This window comes from Nuphar pumila, chromosome 17 (assembly GCF_984573655.1).
Source record: "Nuphar pumila chromosome 17, dmNupPumi1.hap1.1, whole genome shotgun sequence".
Lineage (NCBI taxonomy): Eukaryota > Viridiplantae > Streptophyta > Magnoliopsida > Nymphaeales > Nymphaeaceae > Nuphar > Nuphar pumila.
This window is the reverse complement of record NC_143265.1, coordinates 82,468,593-82,489,770: the sequence shown is the minus strand read 5'-3', so window position 1 is coordinate 82,489,770 and position 21,178 is coordinate 82,468,593. Positions and strand designations below refer to the sequence as shown.

Genomic DNA, 21,178 nt, shown 5'->3' with positions numbered 1-21,178 from the left:
GGTGTTGGCCGGCCGTCGGAGTCGGCCGCCACAGGGGCCGGCCGACCTCCCCCCTTTCTCTCTATCTCTGTCAAAAATTTATTTATTTATTTTTTTTCTTTAACTGCAACTCGCCGGCAACAATGGCTGTCGGCCCCTCCTGAGTTCGGATCAACAGAGAAGAACAAAGAAGAAGATGGGGGAAGGTGGACTCACCTTGCTGCTGTCGCCGCCGCTGCCGTCGTCGCCGGTAAGTCTCTCTTTCTCTCTGTGCAGGGTGCGGAATGGGGGACCTGCGTGAGGGTTTTTATAACCCTCACGCAAGGTGAGGGGCTGAGGATAACCTCGCCCCCCCCCCCCCCTCTCTTCCGCGGATTATGGGGGGTGAGGTTTATCCTCACCCCCACTCGTTACGCGGTTTTCCCTTTCCCCTTTGGGAAAACCGTTTTATTTTTATTTATTTATTTATTTTTTAAGTTAATCCCCTCTGGCGACTTCGCCGGAGGGGTTTTTACAGCAGCATCCACTCATCGCAGCCCACACAGCATCCGCTCCCGCACACGCATCATCTCTATCGTGCACATTTACCTCACGTGCACCACCTCCTGCAACGCACACCCTTCACACACGCACTGCCTCCTGGAGCGCACACTTACTATGGTGCACTGCCTCCTGCAGCTTGCAACTACAACGCGCAGACTCCTGCTATGCGTTCTAATACCGCACCTCATGGTGCTATTTCCTGCAACAAGCTTCCTGACAGCAACTCACTTGAGTGCCCCCGGTGCAAGGCAGTGATAGCAACCTGCAGAGCCGCAACACATCCTTTTGTAGATTGTTGCATTCTAAGGAGACTGAGAACCTCCTTTGATGAGCTGAATTGAAAGTAGCTCTTGTAATTTTTATGTTAAACTTGTAACCTAGCTGCCAGTTAGACGAAACCCCTACAAGGCGTGTAATAGTGTAGTGTTTTAGTGAAAACTCAAAAACAAGCACACACTCACAAGTGGCACCAAATACAGGTCTCGAAAGAGAAAAGAGCTTAAAAGGATAGCCCAACAACTCTAAACTTTCACGCTAAAAGATTGTAGAGACCTCTAGCAAGGTCCTTAACTGGTTGGGTATGTCCTAATCTTGACCCATAGAGGACCCCGCAATTTTAGAAATTAGTAACAAAAAGGACGCATACCCTGTGTATGTGATTGGATATTCAACAAAAATCATAATTCAAACCCGACCTGCATATTAATTGGGTCGACCCCAATAATATTGGAGTCGGCCTTTTTTATGCTCATGCTTGTAGCCGAGTATTTGGATTTGGGTTGGACCAGATACCATATACAAACCCGATCCATTGAGAGCCCTATTCCCAAGGTAGTTATCCCTCCGGCCCTGGATAACCAGGTCTCATTGAATGGCAGATCCGGACCCGGTACAAGTGTCCTAGGTTCGGGTGAGGATCCGCCCCCTTCGAGAGCCCTAGCTTTAGCCAAGTTCGTCCACCTTCCCTGCTCTAGTGCTCTGTCTCTGGCGCCAATGGCTGCGTCTCGGGTCGTGCTGCTCCGGTCGTCGTGGTGCCGCTCTCCGGCGGCTCTGCCGGCGCTCGCTCGCCGCTTCTTACTTTGCCCGACGCTTCCACGCACCCTCCGCCGCTTCCCGACCTCCCCTCTCCTCCGAAACTACGGAGCGCCCCTTCTGAAACTCGATTTCCGCCTGAGTAGCTCCGTCGCCGTCGTCGACTCCAAGGATGCCCCCGACGGCTCCTTCTCCCTGACCGATCCCTCTCACCCCTGGCCGGAATGGGTCTCCTTCATGGAGCGCCTCAAGAGCAAGGGCTACTTCGACGACCCCGCCGGCGCGGCCGCTGCACCCGACGATTCGAATCGCGTCAAGCTCGCCTGCCTCATTTTCGCACGGGAGCGGTTCGATATCCTCCGGTAACGCTTCCGAGCAAATATGACAATCCTCTTTTTTGATCCATTGAGTATGTGAAGGAAAATTATTCTTGTTCATTTCTCTGTCCCCCGATGGAGTATAATAGGATTTGCAGCAGAATGCTATTATAAACTTTCTTGATGTTGATCTCCTCCGATGGAGTCTGCAATAAAAGTCATTGGTTTTCACTTCAACTTAGACTAGTCTGCACCTTCTTTTTTAATGCCTCCAAAGTCCAAAGTCTTCATCAAGCCCTTTCATACACTGGTGCATTCACACCACACATATGACTGATTCCAGGTTCCATAGCCATCATTTAAGGCGTATTTCTCTTTTATTCTATCATAAAACATGACCACCACCATTTTGACAACATAGCTAGATGCCAACCATTCCATGGTCTTGCTATACCAAGAATGAGGATGTCAAATGTTTAAGTTCCTTGCTGTTGAAAAATTGTTCTGGGCTGTTTTTGGTTTGACATATTTCCATGTTTCCAATTTGGTTTGTTTTGCTGCCTAGGTGGCTTTTTGTTAAACTATCAAAACAGAAATTGCATTAAACGGTCACTAGAGGCAACGATAACATTATGTAAACTGTCTAGGGTGTTGCTCAATTTGCTCACCAAGGCTCTGTTTGGGGACCAGTGTTGGAGGGATTTGCAAGGAGTCAAAAGAAGTACAAATGCTGGACTTCAAGGGAAATGGATTTCAAAGGAGTTGTGGACTCCCTATGTCATTCAGAAGCATAAGTAACTCCTTCAAGGACTTAGGCTTTCAACTCCTGATTCCTCACCATGTTTGGAAAAATCTACAATCCATGAATGGTTTGAAGGCCATGTCATTATGTAAAAAATGAATGGTAGGCAATATTTCCTTCGGTCCTCCCCCTTCAATGGCTCCAGAAGAAATCATGAGGACCACCAGCAATGAAAAAACAAAAAATATGGAAAAAAGAACAAGTGAGCTTAGTTGTCAAAGGTGGTAGGCGGTGAGTTCCTAAAAAGACTAGGTGATACCACTATTAAAATTTTTTAAAAATACACAAAATATATAAATAAACTACTAAAATTAATAATAAACATGTATACAATATAAAATAAATCAACAATAAGCAATAGACAAAACACATGTCATTGAACATTGTAAAGCAATTATATTAAATAACCTGCTAAAAAAATTAAGAATAACTGAATAATTGAATAAACAAACCATACAACTAACAATGTAAATAAACAATATACAAAAAATAAAATCATGTATACAAAAAAATTAACAACAATAGATATATTTACACAGAAAACAGTTATATATGTGTGCATCAGCATCTGTGTGTGAGTATGTGCGGGCGTGATAAAAGATATAAATATACACATGATATATATATATATATATATATATATATATATATATATATGTGTGTGTGTGTGTGTGTGTGTGTGTGTGTGTGAAAAAGATAAGAAAACAAATCATAACTGAGATAAACAGAAATATAAAGCAGTACACACGAAAACTATACACATATATAATTACATATAGTCATATATAATATATTCTTATAATATGAATATATATATATATATATATATATATATATATATATATATATATATATATATATATATATATATATATAACTGAAAAACATAAACCGAAAGATAGAAAAAAAAGAAAAAGGAAGGAAAAACAGGAAGAAGAAAACACAGAGAAAAAAAGGAAGGAAAAAAATTGCAACAAACCGAGAGAGAGAGAGAAGCCGGGAGAGAGAGTGTCATATACCTCTCTTCTTCTTCTTCTTCTCCTTCTCACTTCAACAAATCGAGAGAGAGAGAGAAGGGCTACACCCTTCCCCTTTTACACTTGGCCCTTGGCACAATTGACCAGGTTTGGACAAGTCTAAACCTGGTCAACGAAGTTAAAAAAAATAATGCCTTTATGCATGTGTGTGCTATTTTTATGCCTTTGTGTATAATTATTCAAGTGTTCTTTGGGTGCCTTTGTGCACATCTCTTGTGAGAAATTAGTGCTTGTATGCATATTGTCATCAAAGAGACAATATGCATACAAGCACTAATTTCTCACAAGAGATGTGCACAAAGGCACCCAAAGAACACTTGAATAATTATACACAAAGGCATAAAAATAGCACACACATGCATAAAGGCATAAAAATAAATATCTTTATTGAAATGCAAAGGAGCTTGAGCTCTCAAGCTTAAAATGTACAAGGGGAGAACCCCTATTTATAAGGACCAAAAGAGGGACCCTTGGAGGGGCTCCAATCTAGTCGTTGGAGCCCCTCCAACGATCACAATTGTGACCGTTGGAGGGGCCCAACGACTAGATTGAGCCCCCCAAGGCAAGTACAAGGTACAAAAAATAAAAAATAAAAAGAAAGAAAAAAAGAAAAATAAAGAAAATAAAAAGATAAAAAATACAAACATATTCCTATTGGAATATGCGTAAAATGTGAAAAACCTAAATTAATATATATATATATATATTATATATATATATATATATGTATGTGTATCTCTATGTATATATATATATACACAATATAAATACATTTTAACACTCTCCCTCAAACTTACGGTGTGATGACCGCAAGTTTACCAAGAAGAAAATTAAATCTAGGAGAGCAAAGCGCCTTAGTGAAGAAGTCAGATACTCGGATGTCACATATGGGAGATTGATGACCTTCTTCAAGTATTCTTCTCGGACATAGTGGCAGTCCATCTCAATATGCTTCGTGCGCTCATGAAAAAGTATGGTTCTTGGCAATATATATCGCACTCTTGTTGTCGCAACATAACTTTGTTGGTTCTTGAATGTGAACTCCCATATCTTCTAGTAAGCGGCGAATCCATATTATTACCATGGTGGTAGATGTCATGGCTCGATACTCGGCTTCGGTAGAAGATAGAGACACTTTTTGTTGTTTCTTGCATCTCTAAGAAACCAATGATTCTCCTAAAAAAATACAAAATCCAGTGGTGGAGTGACGATTATTAGGGTCACCCTCCCAATCAAAGTCAGTATATGCAATTAAATTTAACTCAGAAGATGAAAAAAAAAGACTCCCTTATTTATTGTCCCCTTTATATATCTGATGATGCGAAGAACTGCACTCATGTGAACCGATGTAGGGGCATGTTAGAATTGACTGACGATATGAACTGCGTGAGATATATCGGGCCTGGTGATGCTAAGATACATCAATGATCCAACAAGTCTGTAAGGAGTGGGGTTATCAAGAGGAATCCCATCATTAATTTTCATTTTTGATCCAACTACTTCTGGTGTTTCACAAATTTTGTTATCAGTAATACCTAACCTGTCAATGACCTCACAAGCAAGCTTAGTTTGGGATAGAAAATATCCTCTGTCAATGCATGCTTAATTATTTTTATTCCCTTGACATCATCACCTCATCAACATATAATAGCAAGATTACAATTCTTGCATCAGATTTCTTCACAAACAGGGCAGTGTCCATATAGCATGAGATAAATTCGTTTTCTGTCATTAAGTTGTTAAAACGGTCATGCCAAGCCTTGGGAGCTTGTTTTAAACCATAGAGTGTTTTTCGTAAACAAAGAACTTTTTTATTAGGACAGTTCATTCCAGGAAGAGCATCCATGTAGACTTCTTCATTTAAATCTCCATTTAAAAAGACGTTTTTAACATCCATTGGGTATATGTTCCACTTTTTAATTGACGCAATGATGATAAGACACCTAACTGTAACCATTCGTGCAACTGGAGCAAATGTTTCATCATAGTTTATCACATATTCTTGACCATAACCCTTAGCAACTAGATGAACTTTATAACGCTCAAGACTTCCATCACTCTTGGTTTTGACTTTAAAAACCCATCTACAACCTATAGTTTTCTTCCCTTTGGAAAGATCTTGAAATTTTCATGTCTTAGCCTTTCTAAGGGCTCTAAATTTATTTTCCATAGCCTCTATCCATTCATCACTCTTTTTGGCTTCTTCAAATTTTTTTGGTTATGTGAATGAGTGAATGGCACTAAGGTAGGCTCTATGTTTAGGAGAGAATGAGTCATAGGATATGAACCTAGAAGGGGGACTTCTATTTCTCTTTGTTCTTTGCGAATTCTCATTACTTGATGTAGTGGTTTCATTAGGCTCATTATATTTTTCTATTGCACTTCTAAAATTGTTTTTGTCTTTATGTGTATAGGTAATAGGCTCCTTGTATGTTTTATCATCGATCTCTTGATAGATAGATACAAAACAACAACAACAACAATTACGCCTTCATCCCAAAACAATTGGGGTCGGCGATATGAACCAAAAAAGAAAATCATTCTGGGTCTTCCACATGAATCCTTCTCCTCCAATCATTTTTATCCAATGCCATGTCCTCGGTGAGGTTCAAAGCATTCATATCCTTTCCTATCATCTCCATCCAAGTCTTCTTAGGCCTACCCCGACCTCTTTTAACTAATATATTTTTCCATTTCTCCATCCTTCTAACTGGAGCATCATTAGGCCTTCGCCGAATATGTCCAAACCACCGTAAACGATTCTCTCTCATCTTATTTTCAATGGATGCAACGCCTACCTTCTTATGTATCTCCTCGTTTTGAATCTTATCTTTTATTGTATTTCCATACATCCATCTAAGCATACACATCTCAGCTACACTCATTTTATGAATATGATGTCTCTTGGCAGCCCAACATTCCGTACCATATAGTAAAGCGGGCGTAATTGTCATCCTATAAAACTTTTCCTTCAATCGCAATGGCATTCTACGATCGCACAACACTCCAGTTGCACTTTTCCATTTCATCCACCCAACCTTTATCCTATGATTTACATCTCCATCAATTTCTCCATACTTTTGAATGATAGATCCCAAATATTTGAAACAGTCATCCACCGGTATTTCTTGCTCACCAAGCTTCACTATACTCTCATCACTATTTTGTTGCTTACTAAACCGACATTCTATATATTTTGTCTTACTCCCACTAACATTTTCTAGAAAACTTACATTTTTAGACACATACAATTTATCATTTTTAACATCATAGCATCAAAACCCTTTTTGGGTTTCGGAGTATCCAAGAAAAGTACATGGAATAGCCTTTGGTGAGAGTTTATCATTCTTATCTGTAAGAACAAAACACTTGCACCCAAAAATTCTTAACCTGCTATAATCAGGTTCTCTCTTGTACAAATTTTCAAGGGGTGAAACCTTATTTAAATTTTTGGATGGAAGACGATGGATGAGATTGACGGACGCAAGAACCGCCTCAGCCCAAAATCTTTTTGGAATGTTTTGAGAAATAAGTAAGGTTCTAGATGTCTCAATGATGTGCCTATGTTTTCTTTCGGCCAAACTGTTTTGTTGAGGTATTTTGGGACATGATTTTTGATGGATTATCTCATGTTTTTCAAGATAACTCTTAAATTCATTTGAGAGATATTCTCCTTCGGAATCGGTTCTAAAAATTTCCAAGTTTTTGTCAAAATGATTTTTAAACATCATATGATGGTTTTTAAATGTTGTAAAAACCTCATGTTTATGTTTGGGAAAGTATATCCAAGAATATCTAGAATAATCATCCACAAAGATCACATAATATGCAGACTCTCCTTTTGACATAACGGGTGTCGGTCCCCAAACATTCGAATGAACAAGTTGAAATGGTTTTATAGTAAACATAGGTCCTTGACAAAAAGGCAAACTTCATTAACTATGTCACAGGGATTCGGCTAGCAGGGTGCCGCACCCGCGTCGACGCGACGCGGGTGCGGTCAAGCCGATCCTGGGTGCGTTGACCGCACCCAGGATCATTTAGGTCTATTTTTTTTTTGGATTTTTTTTTTTAAAAATTTGCCCAAATGGGCTGCAATTTTTTTTTTAAAAAAAATTATGCTGACAGCAGCTGTCTGTCAGCTGCGAAATTTGAAAAAACCCGCGTGTTCCCCTGACCCCCTTTATATATATATATATATATATATATATATATATATATATATATATATATATATACATTTTTGCCCTTGCCGCACCCCCGCACCCGAGTTTTTTGGAAGTGCCGCACCCCCGCACCCGAGTTTTTTGGAAGTGCCGAATCCCCGCACCCGCACCCGCACCCGCGCCCGCGCCCGCACCCGCACCTGCACCTGCACCCATGTGACATAGTTCATTAATATTTTTATGTTGCACAACATTACAAAAAGGATTCTTTGGAATACGAAGAAAGTCCACATAGTATAGATCTCCCTTTGTAGAGCTTTCCCCCAATCAACTTCCCGCACCGACGATCCTGTATCCAACATTTATTAGATGATAATTTTACATCACATCCATGGTCCGAGAGTTGAGAGACCGAAAACAAATTTAAATTCAATTTTGGTATAAATCTAGTTTTAGGGATAAAAAAACCTTGTTCTTCAAAATTTTTGATTCCTTTGATTTCAAGAGAAGTGTCATCCGCGGTTGAAACAAAAGTTGAAGAATTTTTTAAATATTCGAAAAGAGAACAAATATTTGGAGACATATGAAAAGAGGCACTCAAATCCAAAAGCCAAGAAGTCTTATCGGGCGGAGAGAAGGTGGATGTGGCCGCTCCGAAAATTGCCCCCTTGAGAAGTGGTTGAAGTGCTTCCACAATTTGATATAAGGAAAGAGCGCCATTTGAAGAAGATGAACTTTCTTCCTTTTGAGGTTGAGATGTGGTAGCCATAGCTAGCAACTTCTTCCATTTTGGGCAAACCGGTTTGATGTGTCTCGGTTCCTTACAAAAGTGGCACACAATCTTGCTATAGTCTCTTTTACCTCTTTGACCACTTGATCCTTGATTTTGATTTATGAAGTGGGGAGGTTTGTAAGTTCTTAAATTGTTCCCCGATCTTGAGACGACATTTACACCATCACTTTCTTCTTAGTTGGAGGGTGTTGCAAGAACACTTGGGTTGTTTTTGCTTATACCGATACGGGTCTCTTCCCCACTAAGTTTTGTAATAACATCCTCAAGAGAAGGGGAAGTAAATGAGGAAAAAAGGGAGAATCATATTTGTTCGAATTCAGGTCTAAGCCCATTTAGAAAATTGAAAAAACGATCCTCCTCTAATTGCTTATGCCTAAGCTCAATGGTTTCACCATTCTATTTGGGTTCAAGCATGGCAAGTTCATCCCAAATGGATGATAATTCAACAAAATATTCTCTAATAGTCATTTCATTTTGTTGGAGAGTCAAGGACCTTTTTTGAAGATAATACTTGTGAGATAAATCTTTTGAAGTATACATATTTTCAAGATATTGCCATGCTTGAGAAGCTTTTTTGAATTTCATGATGTTGGCATTGATCCTTGTCTCAACGGATGAGAAAATCCATGATAGAATTTTAAAATTTCTCATTTCTCATTCCTCATGCTTCTTGGAATAATCTTCAAGAGCTTTATTTCTTTCTTCACCTTCAAGAATTTTTATTTTTTCAACCGAAGTAATTTTTAGTTTCGGTTCCGGTATTGAGCCTTGGACATATCCCCAAAGCCCTTTACCCTTGATATGAGCTTCTATATTTTCGGCCCAAACATGATAATTTGAGCCATTCAATTTGAACCCAAGAGAGAAGTGTGAATCATTTTCCCCCGTTTGAGAAGAGAAGAAAAGAAAAGAGGAGAGAAGAAATTCTTACCACAAGATGGGTTTCTTGGAGCTTACTTGATGAAGTATGCTTCTTGATATAAAAGGCAAGAGGTCTTCACATCAAAATCCAAGAAGGAGAGGAGTACACGACTTTCGAGGTGCACGATGAAGTGAAGTGTCACACTATTCACTTCTATAATAACCAAGCTCTGATACCATGTAAAAATGTCTTCAAGGAGGCTCTCAAGCTTAAAATGTAAAGGGGAGAACCCCTATTTATAAGGGCCAAAAGAGGGACCCTTGGAGGGGCTCCAATCTAGTCATTGGAGCCCCTCCAACGGTCACAATTGTGACCGTTGAAGGGGCCCAATGACTAGATTGCCCCCCCCCCCCCCCCCCCAAGGCAAGTACACGGTACAAAAAAGAAAAAGAACTATTGGAATATGCGTAAAATGTGAAAATACCCTTTATCGGGTATTACAAAACTAAGTAGATTTTATATATCTATATATATACAATAGGAATACATTTTAACAATAACTACCACATGCCTAGTCTGCACCTAAGCGAGCTAGGTGGAGCCTAGGCAATAAAACAGGCAGTCGGTCTGCACCTAGGTCACCTAGTCTACCTAGGCGCCACCTTTGACAACTAAGCAAGTGAGAAATGCACCATGGTGCTTACATACACGTCCACTATGGAAACCGCATGAAGACAATTCAACTAGTTGAACACCCATATAATACCTTACTCATGCCAAAAATGTCATGTGAGCAAACTAAATGGTTTACCCACCTCACAAGATCCCAGATGGGTTACAAAGGACATCACCTTTTGGACTCACTTACCATCTCACAAGAACCAAACTCGTACAAAGGACATCGCTATCGGAACTCACTTATCGCCTTGTGATCATGAAAATAAGCCATGAAAAAAGCAACAAAATAATCACTTGCAGAGTTATCGACATCAGAACAACAAAAAACAAGTTCACAGAACACATGAATAGGTTGTTCACAAAGAGCATAAAAAGCCGGTTCTTCTCAAAGAGCAGCAAAAACACATGAATAGGTAAAAGATGGTCAAATTTTGAACCATCGGAAATTTAGGGACCCACCGGAATCCTTCCAATTGAGGGAATCACAAATACCTCCTCGCTATAGGGAGACTTGAAATGTGAAGTTTTGAGGGATTTGGAGTTCTGAGTAGAATGATACATAGGACATGCCAATAGAACATGACTGGTAATATCTCTGAATGTGAATATCATTTCCTGAACATACTCAGGGAGAAGTCTCAGTCCTGTACATATCCATTGTCCATGTATATACCATAAATATCTTGATAACTATAATAACCAACAGAGTCCTGTTAGATTACCCCTATGAAATATGAACATCTGTTATCTGCTGTCTGCTTTTCCACTAGACACTATGGCTTCTTGTGGGCTACCATTCAAATCATATCTAATAACTATTTACCTACAGTGGTCCATGTTCTCGTGGTACATGGGGTATGTGAGGAATTACCCTCTTATTTCCTCTTTGCACGGTTTGCATTATATGTTTTCCCTAATGCATGTGTTACCTTGTTCCATCTGTAATTCCCTAACTTTGTCTCTCCATACTTTCAAGTGATTGGTTTGCTTTTGCATCTGGATTTAATCTTCTTTTGCTCATATTTGAGTCATGAGTGCCAATTGATTTCTGCCTCATTGTTCATTGCAGATCACTGTCTAAGAAAGACATTAAAGCAGTTGTTGAGTGTGGGTGCCCTAATTTATTCCGCAAACCAGTCAATTCTGCAAAGAGGCTAAGAGCATTTGTTAACCTTGATGAAGGCAAAGTAAGTTCTTCTACCTTATTTTCTTGCCGCCACATACAAGATTGAGAGTACAAATTAAATGTCCAGAATCACCATGCTCTTGTATACAAATGTTTGGTGTCACAGATCATGTAATTTTTAGCTTCCGTGTTGCCCTGCTTACAGAAACTACTAGGTGGGTAGGTGGCTCAACCCAGCTCCGCATGGTTTGAAATTCAAGAATTTCACATGGCTGACTAATTTCAGTCCTTATATGGAATGTGTTTAATGTGTGGGAGCTGCAACCAGCAGAGCAAACTGAGCTGAGGTGAGCCAACCTTAGCTCTGGCTGCTCACCCTGTACAGTGTCTACCAGGTTGGAGCTTGAGTCTGATATAAAACTAGAATATCTCTTTGAAGCTCCATTTAATGGAATTTGAACCCAGTGGTTTTGTTAAAAAAGAGGGGAAAGGTCACAAAAAGTTTGAGCAGGCTTCGAAGGGTTTGAACCCTAGCCACTCTAATGTAAAGCTATTTGTGTACCATTGGGCCAACATCCTTCTTGTTTTTCCTTGTGTGTGTGTGTGTGTGTGTGTGTGTGTGTGCACACGCGTGCATGCAATGAAGTTACATGGCTAAGCTGTGCCTCATGAAAATGATAAAGAGACATGTATTATTGATTTAATGAAAACTGTGTATGTGTGTTGATGTTCAAAAATGCTAAACAAACATGTATTGTTGATTGAATGGAACTATACGAGCTAAGTTGATGCGAGCCCATGCATGCTCAGGCTCGGCACATTCACTCACTGTGCTCACAATACAATCAAGCAACTTTTATGGGATCCAGAGTTGCCCATCCCTAGGAGTGTGGATGCCATAGGTTGAGGCAGTATACCATACAATTCGGTTTTCATTCCATGAACTGAACATATTACTATAAATCTCAACCTAAATTAACAGAATCAAATAAAGGTCAACTGATTTAGGCCTTTGGCCTATCTTTACAGATCATATGAAAGATCAATTACTGCTCTACCTGCAGGTATGCAGTTCATGCAATTTACGTGGATCTTGTGATAGAGCCTACGTAAGTGCAAAGGAAGAGGAAGGGGCACGCACTGTTGATATAGTACGGATATTGTTGAATTATGCTGTGGATCCCCTCATGATTTCAGGAGATGAGTCACATGATAAGGTGGAAATTGAAGCATCTGCACGAAGATTGCTAGCTGAGCTGACTGAGATGAGTGATGCACCCCCTGATCCTGCCCTTCCAAAGCCTGCAGCAAAGCTTCCACACCGGCAGGAACAACCAAAGAGCAAGATTGATCAAGACAACATTGAAATGAAGAGGGGTGACTGGATTTGCCCAAAGTAAGCTATTTATATTTTGGTTTTTATCAAATTGAAAAGCATTGTTCTCTGTTCCCATTTTATGTTCTCTTGATAATCGGATATCAGATCATCCCTCGAGATGCTTAGCATAAAGGTGACTTTGAAAGCTAGACTTTAATTAACTCAGGTAAGCCATGAGTTGTCTTGAATCCAATGTTACTCAGACCTTATGGATTAAGGTCTGAGTTTCATTTGTACTGGGTCATTGGGTATCTGAGCTCCTGATAAAATCTCCATCACCAAGTCCCTGTGGCTCCCTATGATGTTGGGTCACGTGTGAATCAGCATGTCTAAATTTGGCATTTGTGCCTGCAGTTTTTTATGCCAGTACCTTGCTAAGATGTTAGCTTCTTGTTATTGTTGTTATGTATGGTTTTCATCAAGTTGACCTTCTAGGAAACCACTTCTCTGCACTTGTGGGTTTCTCCTCCAAGCACAACCATATGTTAAAATTTTTGTGGGCTGTAGAATAAAGACATCTCCAAGTAACGCTAGATTTTTGCTGATCATGGTGCTCTTTTCATATGTTTTCAAATTTCATTCATGTTGAACTAAAATAGACCGTCTATGATTTTAAGCTGCCCTGAATGCTTCCAGGAATCAAAGGGTCAATATTGACGCACATGGCCTTTGACCTACTACATTTTATTTTGATGATTTACGGAGCATGATCCTATAGTATCTCATAAATCTTTTTCTTTAGGACGGGGAACCCTCACTGAAGTAAAGGGAAACCCCAGGTGGGTCTCCACGACCACCCTGTCTTACGTGGCCCACCTCTGGAAGTTACGGGCACACCCATGCACCGGCAGGGTTTGATCCGGGGTCTTCAACTCAACACCTTCACAAACCCCCTGCTGGCCGCACGCCCCCCCCCCCCCCCCCCCCGCAGTGGTATAGTATCTCATAAATCAATTGCAGCCTCAGTTGTAATCTTTGCATGCATTTGTGTAAGCTGTCACCTGTGACTTTTTCCCTCCCATTGATGTTGATGTAAGTTTCTATGCAATCCTCTTGGGGAAGATTGAATTCCAGTATATGTGTTACCTTATGATTCGATCTGAACTATCACGCTACTATTTCAGGTGCAATTTCATGAATTTTGCTAGAAATTTACGATGCCTAGAATGCAAGGAAGAAGGCCCAAAAAGTGTCGGCTTTGATAGTGCTGAAATGAAGCAAGGAGACTGGACTTGTCCTGAGTAATCATCTTCACTCTTCTCCACGATGTGCTTATTCTGTATGAAGATTGTTCACTTGTGTTTTTTTTTTTACGTAGGTGCAATTTCATGAATTTTTCTCGGAACACTGCCTGCAAAAGATGCAACAGGCTGCGACCAAAGGGAGAACTTGATCAGGAAATGGATAAATTCAAAATGAAATTGGGCGATTGGACTTGTCCTCAGTAACTATATTCCATCCCTTTTGCTCATCACTGCTGCTGGACCTTGCAATCATCTTCTAAGGTGGTTAACTTGTGTTTTCATATTCATAGGTGCAATTTCATGAATTTTTCTCGGAACACCACTTGCCGGAGGTGCCAAGGGCCACGGAAGAGACCACTCAATCCAGGAGAATGGGACTGCCCCTCGTTAGTATCTTTCCCTCATTTACCTCTGTGTCGGTGTGTGGATGTTAAATGAAAGAGATTGTGTTGTCTGTGTAGGTGTGATTTCTTAAACTTCAGCAGAAACACTGCTTGCTTAAAGTGCAACACCAAGCGCCCCGGTGAAGGAAGAGGGTATGAAGAGCAAGTATGGAAGAGGCCAAATTTGAGAACCAGGATGGTGGGTTCTAGAGATGAGGACGAAGAAGGGAAGGAAGCTGAAGAAGAAGATGAAAATGATGATGATGAAGACGATGATTATGACTATGGTGCAGGCAGTGATTCTAAAGCAAGGAAGGAATTTCCTGATATCATCCCCTTGAGGGAAGGAGAGAACAGGTTTGTTGTCAGCAAGCGAAAGTCACCATCAGAAAGAAGACTAACATCTGCTAGAAACAAAAGCTACCAATCTTCTTAAAAGTGGGTATATGGTGAAATGAGTTCAAGCGGGTATATGACTGTAAATGGGGGTTCTTAAATTTTCCAGCAAGAAACTATTAGGCACACTCTATTGTTGTTTGTCTTCTTGTTAATTGATAAACCCTTGTATTCTCATTATATCATAATGAAGGAAACAAGAATACCACAACATGAATGCCCAAAAGTTAAATCAGAACCACATAAGTTGGTACACTACATCTGGCGTTTTTTTCATTGCATTCTAAACCAAACTACATCTGAAAAGAAGAACAAAAGAGCTCACTAGAAACACTGAAAACCACAAAGAAGGGAAATGATAGAAGTGTATGATCTGATCATCCACGGATAAGGCCGACTCCAAAGGAAACTGTGCACACCATCAGACCCAGCAAAGCCAGAAAGTTGAACCTCCTGCCGAAATATAAAAAATTAACAAAAACAAAAAAAAAATCAGATCCATACCAATATACTAGAAGCGAAAAGGCCACCCCGTCACTTGGTTCAGAATCGACATACCCGATGGTCAATCTCTTGGCCGGATCTCCGGTCGAGTAGCCGGAAAAGTAGAAGTAGCGAGCCACGGTGTAAACAATCCCCAAGCCGGTGGCCACCAGAGGATGGTGGATGCCTCCCAACAGAAGGAGGACAAAGAAGATGGGCATCACCTCCAGGGAGTTCTGGTGCCCTCTCTGCAGCACAACCACACAAACAAATGCATCACCAACCAACTCAAAATACATATATGGGTGAACCTGAAACACACACTAGAAGAAAGAAGAGAATGGAATAATCAATGTTCATGGGTACCCACCTGGACGCAGTTGAAGAGTTTAGCGTCCTTGTTTTCTGATTCAATGGCGTAGAGGGTCGGGTAGGGAACCTTATACCTACAAGAAAAAAGAAAGCCCAAAAGAGGTGCGGGTTTTTAGCCATGAGTGAGAGGTGTGATTAAAAAGGGAAGAAATTGGGTACTATACTACTGCTTCTCTACGCACCTTTTCCTGGCCTTGCCAACTTGGAAGGCCATCCAGAAGTTGAAGAATGAATAGAAGACGATAACGAGGACGACGAACCCATACTCTTTGGGTATCTCGATTGCCATCTTTCTTTCTCCTTTTTTTTGCTATTTGGACGATCGATGAAAGGAGGCCTCCTTTAGCTTTTTACTTGGCGGAGAAGAGTAGTTGGAATTGGACCGTAGAGAACGCGTCGGTTCGTGGAAATTCTGGAAGTAGCTGTTGATGGGTGGCTTAAATCTCGCCAGGTAGTCAGGCTTGATTATGATTATGGGTGACAACGGGTCGGGTTTGGTTCAGACTCAAGTGGAATCAGACTCAGACCTGATTTGATATACTGGTACCAGGTTCGGATCCAAATCCAATCGAACCCAAAACATACTTAGATCTTATAAGGATTACATGAATCAGACCTGGACCATAACCGGTAAATTTATACTTTTTATCCTTTTCACCTCAAAAAATTGTGGATCTTAGTTAGAACTTGGGTCGGATCTGGGTCTGGTATGAAAGTTTACAAACCTTACCCAGTTTCATATATTAATCGGACCCTCTGGGTCTGACCCGGATTCTATTGAACCTTCTTATTTATCAACAAACCCTGACTCTATAGGGTTTGGTATGGGTAGGGTCCAGGTTAAACCCGACCCATTGACACCCTAGGCATGATGATGATGGTAGTGATGCATTTAAAGAGACTCTTGGCACGTCATGGGACCCATCCACATTTGCACTGGTGGAACCCCAATGGGTCACATGAATCTATTTAATGATTTTGCTTAGTGTAGGGAGGGGCCGTGTTGATGACCCATCCTTTTCTGCTTTTGTAAATAGCTATTTTCTTGTGGAAAGAATCGATTGACTCAGTGGAAGTCAATTGGGATCTTATGGGGACTATTGGCTTGGGTTTATGTAGAAAACTATTACTGTGACAGTGGGTTGGTCTGCCCCTTGATTGTCCAAACATTGTTTAATGTGTTTTAATCAATACCGGTAGGTTGGTCTGCCTTAATTGTACAAACTTTTTTTAATTTTTTAATGAGAAATATGGTGGTTCTATATCACGATACCATTGAGAAGAGATGGAAAATCAACAGCTCACGATTCATGAAGATAAGGGTAGTTCAAAATTTATATAAAGCATCTTGGAATCAACTTTAGCACATGAAAATAGTAAATATTTGATTTTGCTTTTGAAGATTAGATTTGTGGAAATCATGTGTACCTATCATGGTAGTTCAGTGCTACAGTCGAAGCACCCAATTTTAATTTAGTATAATAGTGGGTTAGGCTGCCCTTGTTTAATTTTAATTAATATTTTAGAGAATTTAATACAAAAATTTACCTTTTCCATGCTCTCTCTCTCTCTCTCGCTCTCATGTATTGTTATGAATTGGTGTGGTTGTGACCAATCTCACAAATCTCATTCTCGAAAAATCTTGTGATAAATTGAATTTTTTTTGTTTTTATGAAAATATTGATACATACAACATTTTGAAAAAGTAATTACTATCACATTGATATTAAGATATCAAAATAAGTGATATTTAAAACATATGACCTTTTTTTTGGTGAATGTATCAAAGTATCACCGACAATTGTGAGGTTTGTGATCAATTCACTGTGTAAAGATTTTTCATTTGAATAATTCAATGTTGAACTAATTTAGTGAATTCCTTGCACAAATAAATATACCCAATGACTTTCATGAGCAACTCTTGTGTTCGTCCTGGTACAAAATGTATGAAAAATTATCGTATTATATGACAAAAATAATATATTTTCTAAAATGCCCTACAATTTACCAAATCTACCAAATGGAGAATCTCGTAGGTTCTTAAATATTTTTTTGATACTTTTACACCTCACATGTGCAAATTTTCAATTTTCGCACATCATAACGTTAGAAATAATACACCTACGAAACTCGTCAACAAAATCGCAACTGAAGTTGTGATATTCTAAAAATGATTGCAAAATTCCAACAAATTTGTGAAACTCATTATGAGTTTCGCATGATAATCTGTGAAAATTATAAAATTTGCGAAAGTATGATAATTGTGAAATTGCGAACGAGTATTGCATGAAGTGTTGCAGGTTCATTTTTTTAGTATAGATTGGTTATGATATTTGTGTAGAATGATCGACCACTGTTGTGCAAGACATTCCTAAGCAATCAGAAAATGAGGGTTGAGCATGCTATAATGAAAGCTAATGAAGAGTCTAAGACGGAGGATACACTTGAACTTGTGGATGAAAGCTGATGAAGAGTCTTATCATGTATACACATTTGTTTATGAATGAATTGTTTATATAACAGAGAATGAAGTTGTTTGATTCTTGTTTTTTAAGAAGAATGAATTGTGTATATAATAAAAAATAAAATTATTTTATTCTTATTTTATAATAGATGATTGATTTGTTTAGGAGAATGAATTGTATATATAATAGAGAGTAAAGTTGTTTCAACTAGTGACTTTTGCATCATAAAGAAATTTTGCAAGGTACATGCAAATTTCAGTTCATTCTTTTTAAATCAGAAAGGATTTTCACATCGTACATGTGAATTTCAGTTCATTCTTTTTAAATCAGAAAGGAATTTTGCAAGATAGGTGCACCAATTTGCGAAATTTCTTATTAACATCGTATTGGTATTACAAATTTTTTTTTCTTGCAAAATTTTGCCAAAAATTTCTTATTCGCCTCCACCATTCGAAGGAGATTCGCAAAAAAATCGTTGAAGGGGGCTAAAATTCAGGGTTTAAAGAAATATGGTATCTAAATGCAAAAAAAGGGGTTGAAAAAATAAATGTCATTCTTTCATAAAATGAAGTCACTCATGCATTGTATTTATTTTATTCTTTTACAAAATAAATATTCTCATATATTGCATTCATTCTATTCTTTCACAAAGTGAAGTCGCTCATACATTGCATTCATTTCATTCTTTTACAAAATGAAATCGCTCAAGCATTGCATCCATTTCATTCTTTCACAAAAATATTGCTTATCACTGCCTCTTTAATGGGAGAAAAAACAAAGATACGTCAACTTTTTATTGATCAAACATTGACTATGAGATATGTTAACTTTGTGTTGATGAAGAGAAAATGCATCTATCAAAGTGCTATCACAGTTCGTTAGAGCAGATACCTCCCATCGATTCTACATACCATAAGATGTGCTTACTGAAAAAACTTACAGTTCGTTAAAGTAAAGGCCTCAAGAATGTTGCATATTACACACATACCATGTGATCAAACGCTGACTGTGAAATACATTGACTCTGTGTTGATGGGGTGATACATCATCATCGTTCCAATTCTCTATAATGAGAATGGGTTGCGAATTTCATGTATAATGCCACCTATACCATAAGATGCTTTTATCAGAAAAACTCATCATCGATAATCTTCTGCCGATGAAGCGCTCTGAGAAATTTGTCATAATTTTTCACTGGTTGGAAACCACAAAAAACTTAGTTTTTTAAAACCCTAGCTTTGCTTTTATACCATGCTCGTATGAAATATCGTAAATATTTTAGAATTTCTCATTCCTTCATGTGATACTCATGCAATTTCATAATTATTGAACTTTCACAATTTTTTGCAGATTTATTGAAATTTCACAATCTGTTTTGGAATATCGCAACTTCAGTTGTGCTTTTGTTAATGAGTTTCATGAGTGTATTATTTTAGCATCATAACATACGAAAATTTAAAAATTCACAACTGAAAGGGGGTAAAAGCATCAAAAAAATTAAAAACCTACAATATTGTATATTTGGCGGATTTAGTAAATTGCAGGGCATTTTTTAAAACACGTCATTTTTGTCATATAGTATGATCATTTTTTGTAAAATGTATGTCAACTAGCAAAAGGCAACAGCTGCCCGAGTAGCCAAAGTGGCAGCGGGTTTGAGAAAAAAGTTGTTGACTCTTTAATCTCAAGTTTGACTCTAACCGGTGTGTGGTGCCTTTAACTGGTGAGCTTTCTAAAAGCTTGCGTGTCAGTGATTCCACCTTGGGGCTTAACTTGCAAGGGGTTGGGACTACTAAGTGACCTGGTTTCAGGTCATAAGAAAAAAAGTTCAAAATCCAACGGGGTCTCGGCTTGTTTGGTAAGAGCAGCTAGTGCGTGACACTTTGGAGGTATAATTGTATAACTGGTAGGGGTCTGCCTAACCCCAGCTAGACTTATATAAAAAAAAAAGTAAGGTGACCAGGCCTTCTATATTAGAAAAAGTTATTTCTTTTGTTACTAGTGTACCCCACCTCTCTTTCTCATTTAAGTCTATATTGGTTCATAATTTAGGTACGAGTCCCCGTCTGTTTGGTACAGCTGAGGCGTAAATCAAACCATTATTGGCGACTGAAAAATTGCAAAACGAACAAACTGGCTCGGGCAAGAAATTAGGAAAGGTCCACATGTGGTACATGGTCTAGACTTGCCAATTTTAACCATGGTGCACACACTTGTTGATATGGATTTAGCCACTAAACGTTAGATGATCTACCGGTATAGATGTGTTTAACATGATTTATTTAGAGCGTGATTCATCATTCACAAAGGGTAAAATTTTAATTTTCAAGATAATAAAAAAAATATCGGCTCACAGTTCATGAAAATATAGGTGGTTTAAAATAATGCCAAATATCATATATTAAAATCAACTTCAACAGATGAATATAGCAAATAAAACAAGTTAAACATAATCCAAATGTTAGATTTGGCTTTTCTCTTTTTAAAGGTTATATATCTACGTAAATCAAAAGCAGACCACCATGTGTTATGGTGGTTCAATACTACAGCAGCGACAACTTCATATAAGGTAGACACTGGTTCTGGCTCAATAACGTTTGATAAGGACCTGACTTATACTTAGGCCTAACTTTCACTGAACTAAGTTATAATTGAGCTCAAGCAAAGCTCAGCTATGCCCTTCCTTGCCTATGTAGGCCTACGCGCAAGCGATGGACATCACGTGCAAGAGGCTCACAAAAAGACCTTTAAACGGCAGCAGCAAGGCGCTTTTGTATGTGCAACCGTCTATTATCAACGATGAACGGCATTGATGGTAGGCTGCAGCTACTATGGGGTGTAATCACATGGCACAAAATTTGTGCATTAAGCACCTGATTGCCCTCCATCAGCCTTTGGGCCTCACAACTGAGGCTTGTCCCCAAGATGAGGGTGATAAGGTGCTTAATGCACAAATATTTGTGCTGCAACCTGATCTTTTCACTGTGGCTATATATATATATATATATATATATATATATATATATATATATATATATATATATATATATATATATATATATATATATATACTAAAAAGGCGCTTTTGCATGTGCTGTCATCGACGATGAAGGACACCTGGG

The 21,178-nt window shown here is 38.9% G+C and overlaps 2 protein-coding genes across 2 annotated transcripts; one reads left to right on the top strand and one right to left on the bottom strand.

Annotated features, from left to right (window-relative positions):
* The first annotated feature begins 1,299 nt into the window (after positions 1-1,299).
* LOC149812516 (uncharacterized) lies at positions 1,300-14,839 on the top strand. The gene is made up of 7 exons (XM_089992776.1): positions 1,300-1,916; positions 11,279-11,396; positions 12,400-12,731; positions 13,838-13,954; positions 14,032-14,157; positions 14,248-14,343; positions 14,419-14,839. Exons 1-7 carry the CDS (start codon positions 1,516-1,518, stop codon positions 14,774-14,776), a joined length of 1,548 nt encoding a protein of 515 aa, XP_089848902.1. The 5' UTR covers positions 1,300-1,515; the 3' UTR covers positions 14,777-14,839.
* A 144-nt stretch (positions 14,840-14,983) lies between these two features.
* Positions 14,984-15,945, bottom strand: LOC149812515 (uncharacterized). The gene is made up of 4 exons (XM_089992777.1): positions 15,774-15,945; positions 15,590-15,665; positions 15,295-15,467; positions 14,984-15,189 (listed from the first exon to the last, which is right to left on the bottom strand). The coding sequence occupies exons 1-4, from the start codon at positions 15,878-15,880 to the stop codon at positions 15,114-15,116; spliced, it is 432 nt and encodes a 143-aa protein (XP_089848903.1). The 5' UTR covers positions 15,881-15,945; the 3' UTR covers positions 14,984-15,113.
* Between the last annotated feature and the right edge of the window lie 5,233 nt (positions 15,946-21,178).